At 48.9% G+C, this 3004-nt stretch overlaps 1 protein-coding gene across 1 annotated transcript; it reads left to right on the plus strand.

Annotated features, from left to right (window-relative positions):
* Positions 1-1484: 1484 nt before the first annotated feature.
* LOC145823974 (uncharacterized) lies at positions 1485-2234 on the plus strand. Its single transcript, XM_082923711.1, has one exon. It carries the CDS (start codon positions 1485-1487, stop codon positions 2232-2234), a length of 750 nt encoding a protein of 249 aa, XP_082779837.1.
* The last annotated feature ends 770 nt before the right edge of the window (positions 2235-3004 follow it).

Below are 3004 nucleotides of genomic sequence, written 5' to 3' on the forward strand. Positions count from 1 at the left end.
TGACGTCTTGGAAGAATGAGTGCACTAACTGGAGATACAAAGGGTGTCGGCGTTGCAACGACTATCCCACGGAGGTCACACCAGTGAAGAAGTCGTAATGCCGCCACCACGTCCAGCTCTGCATGTCCCGTTGGACAAAGACTTGGCACAGCTGAACACCACCCTCTTCTCCTTTGAGATAGAGACCACACTGCTCCATGCGGGCTTTCACCAGCCTAAGTTTATGCTCTACAATGAAAAACCGATCCATACATGCACGTGAGTCACTTCTGGCATGTTATGGCTAGATACAGGTGTAACGACACTCTCATGTGCCTTATTTTCCTGTCGAGTTTGGGCGAGTTGGGCCTAAAATGGTTCGAGTGGCTGCTAGAGGAGAGTATCGAAAGGTGGCAGCAGTTGGCAGAAGCATTCATGACCCAATTCAAAACAAACACTAAAATGCCGAAGGAAGTCGACCACCTTCTGAGCATCAAGATGAAATCGGGTAACTCACTCAAAGCATACAACGCCAAATATTTGGAAACCTTCAATGAAATCCTTGACTGCCCGACCAACCTGGAAATCACCCAATACAAGCGCAGACTCCAAGTCAAACATAGATTGAGGGATTCGCTTACCATGAACCAACCGGCGACCATGGAGCTACTGATGTAGCGCATCAACGAGCACATCTGAGTAGAGAATGATGCTACCGCGACTACCGCAAAGGTGAATCTGATGGTAGCGGGCAAAAGAGTGGCTGGAAAGGTTCATACAGTCGGACAGGAGGCAAACCGTTCGAGTGACGGCACAAAAGAGTCAAACCGCGGAGTAGACCGCAGCAACTGGGGTAAGGGTCGCTGCTCCGACCGAGCTGACTACCCTAGTGACGCCGCGACAAACACGTAGAGAAAGTTAAACGTCTGGACGGACATCACCACAGTTGTCAAGATCCTAATCTGCTGCATCCTTAGTGAAATCCGCAACAAGATCTACATCCGGTTTCCAGCTAAATTGGGAGACTCGTAGAAAGGCTTCAATCCGCGGTATCGTTACACCTTTCATGGTGAGCGAGGGCACCGTACCGAGGACTGTCTACCTCTGAAACAGCATTTGGAGGAGTTAGTGGCCGCCGAACTCTTGGACCGTTACATTGACGGAGGCGTCATGGCCGCACCCACGCCCTGACTGAGCCGAATGGTTTGGCCGCCGGAGAAGTCCCCCCACAGGGCATGATCAATGTGATCCACGTCATTGTCGAGCCAACGCGGGTATGCGAACTCCAAGGGATGATAAAAAAAAGCGAGCATTTGAGGGAAGTCCTGTCTGTCCAGCCCGCGATTAAGAAAGGAAAAACCAAGGTGAAAGATGTGCTCAACTTTTCAAGCCGGGATCTTGAATGAATTCAAACGCCGCACAATGACGCACTGGTGGTCACCCTTCATGTCAAGGACTTTAAGGTTAGGCGCATTCTGATCGACCAGGGTAGCTCGGTCGAAATAATGTACTACGACGCCTTCAAGCAACTTAAGCTAAGTGATAAAGAGTTGGCCCCTACGACCTCGCCATTGGTCAACTTCAACTCGCAACCGGAGTGGCCTACGGAAAAGATCATCTTGCCGGTCAAAGTAGGGACCATGGTCAAGCAGGTGAAGTTCTGGGTATTGAAGGTGCTTTCCACATACAACCTGATCTTAGGCCTAGGATGGCTTCATGCTATGCAAGCGGTGGCTTTGACCTACCACCAAGTCATGAGGTTTCCCTCGGCTGTGGGGATGATTGAAAAAATCTGGGGCGATCAAGTCATGATGAAGCAATGTTTCATGGCCGTGAATGGGAGCCGCGCAGCCAAAGGATTTGTGCAAATGATTGAAGGATCGAAGGATCAAAACGTTCTAGATAATGTGAGTACTAAGGCCAAAGAAAAGGCTATTGAAGACTTGGTAGGGGTGAGGATCAACGAAACTAATCCTGAGAAGTTATTTTTGTTGGGATCCAGCCTGACCGCCCAAGAACGGTTGGAGATGGTGGAGTTTTTGGTGGCGAATATCGAGGTGTTTGCATGGATGCCTTACGACATGCCTAGCGTCAATCCAAACTTTATTTGCCACCAACTCAACGCCTTTCTTGATGGCCGGCCTATCATTCAAAGAGCGCGGAGATCAATGATTCATCACGCTGAGGTAGTGGCAAAGGAGGTCAAAAACTTGCTTGAAGCAAGGGCAATCCAGGAAGTACACTACCCTCGGTAGGTTTCCAACACGGTCGTGGTGCCAAAGAAGAACGACAAATGGAGAGTTTGTGTTGATTACAAAACGGTCAACTACGCTTGCCCTAAAGACAGTTTCCCCTTGTCTAGAATCGACCAACTAGTAGACCTTACTGCTAGTCACAACCGACTCAGCTTCTTAGACTTTTACCGCGGTTATCATCAAATCACTATGCATGAGCATAACCGGGAGATTACATCTTTCACCACACCAAGGGGGTTGTTCTGTTACTGAGTTATGCCCTTCGGGTTGAAGAACACCGAGGTAACCTTTCAAAAGATGGTGACGAAAATGTTCACTTCCTTGCTTGACTGAACAATGGAGGCATATATCGATGACATGGTCATAAAGAGCAAGCCTAAGGCCAACCACCTGTTTGACTTGGTAGAGATATTCGCCATTCTCAAACAACACAAGCTGCGTCTGAATACGTCAAAGTGTGCTTTCGGCGTGGGGTCAAGGAAATTCTTCGGCTTTTTGGTCACCAACCGTGGCATCGAGGTGGACCCCTCCCAAATCAAGGCCATACAAGAATTGAAGCAGCCCAACTCGGCAAAAGACGTGCAACATTTTGCCAGGATGGCAGTCGTGCTTAACCGATTTATAAGTCGATCATCAGATCGTTGTCGACCTTTCTTCCGAGCCTTGAAGACCAAGTTTTCGTGGGACGAAGACTGTGACAGAGCCTTAGCTGAGCTAAAGACATACCTATCATCAACTTCGCTTTTAGTCACACCGAAGCACGGTGAAGA

The sequence above is a fragment of the Camellia sinensis genome, chromosome 1 (assembly GCF_055761805.1).
Source record: "Camellia sinensis isolate YWXY chromosome 1, ASM5576180v1, whole genome shotgun sequence".
Classification (NCBI taxonomy): domain Eukaryota; kingdom Viridiplantae; phylum Streptophyta; class Magnoliopsida; order Ericales; family Theaceae; genus Camellia; species Camellia sinensis.

Bases quoted from the DNA above. Each gene is read 5' to 3' on its own strand.
- LOC145823974 (XM_082923711.1), top strand. From the start codon at position 1,485: ATGTACTACGACGCCTTCAAGCAACTTAAGCTAAGTGATAAAGAGTTG.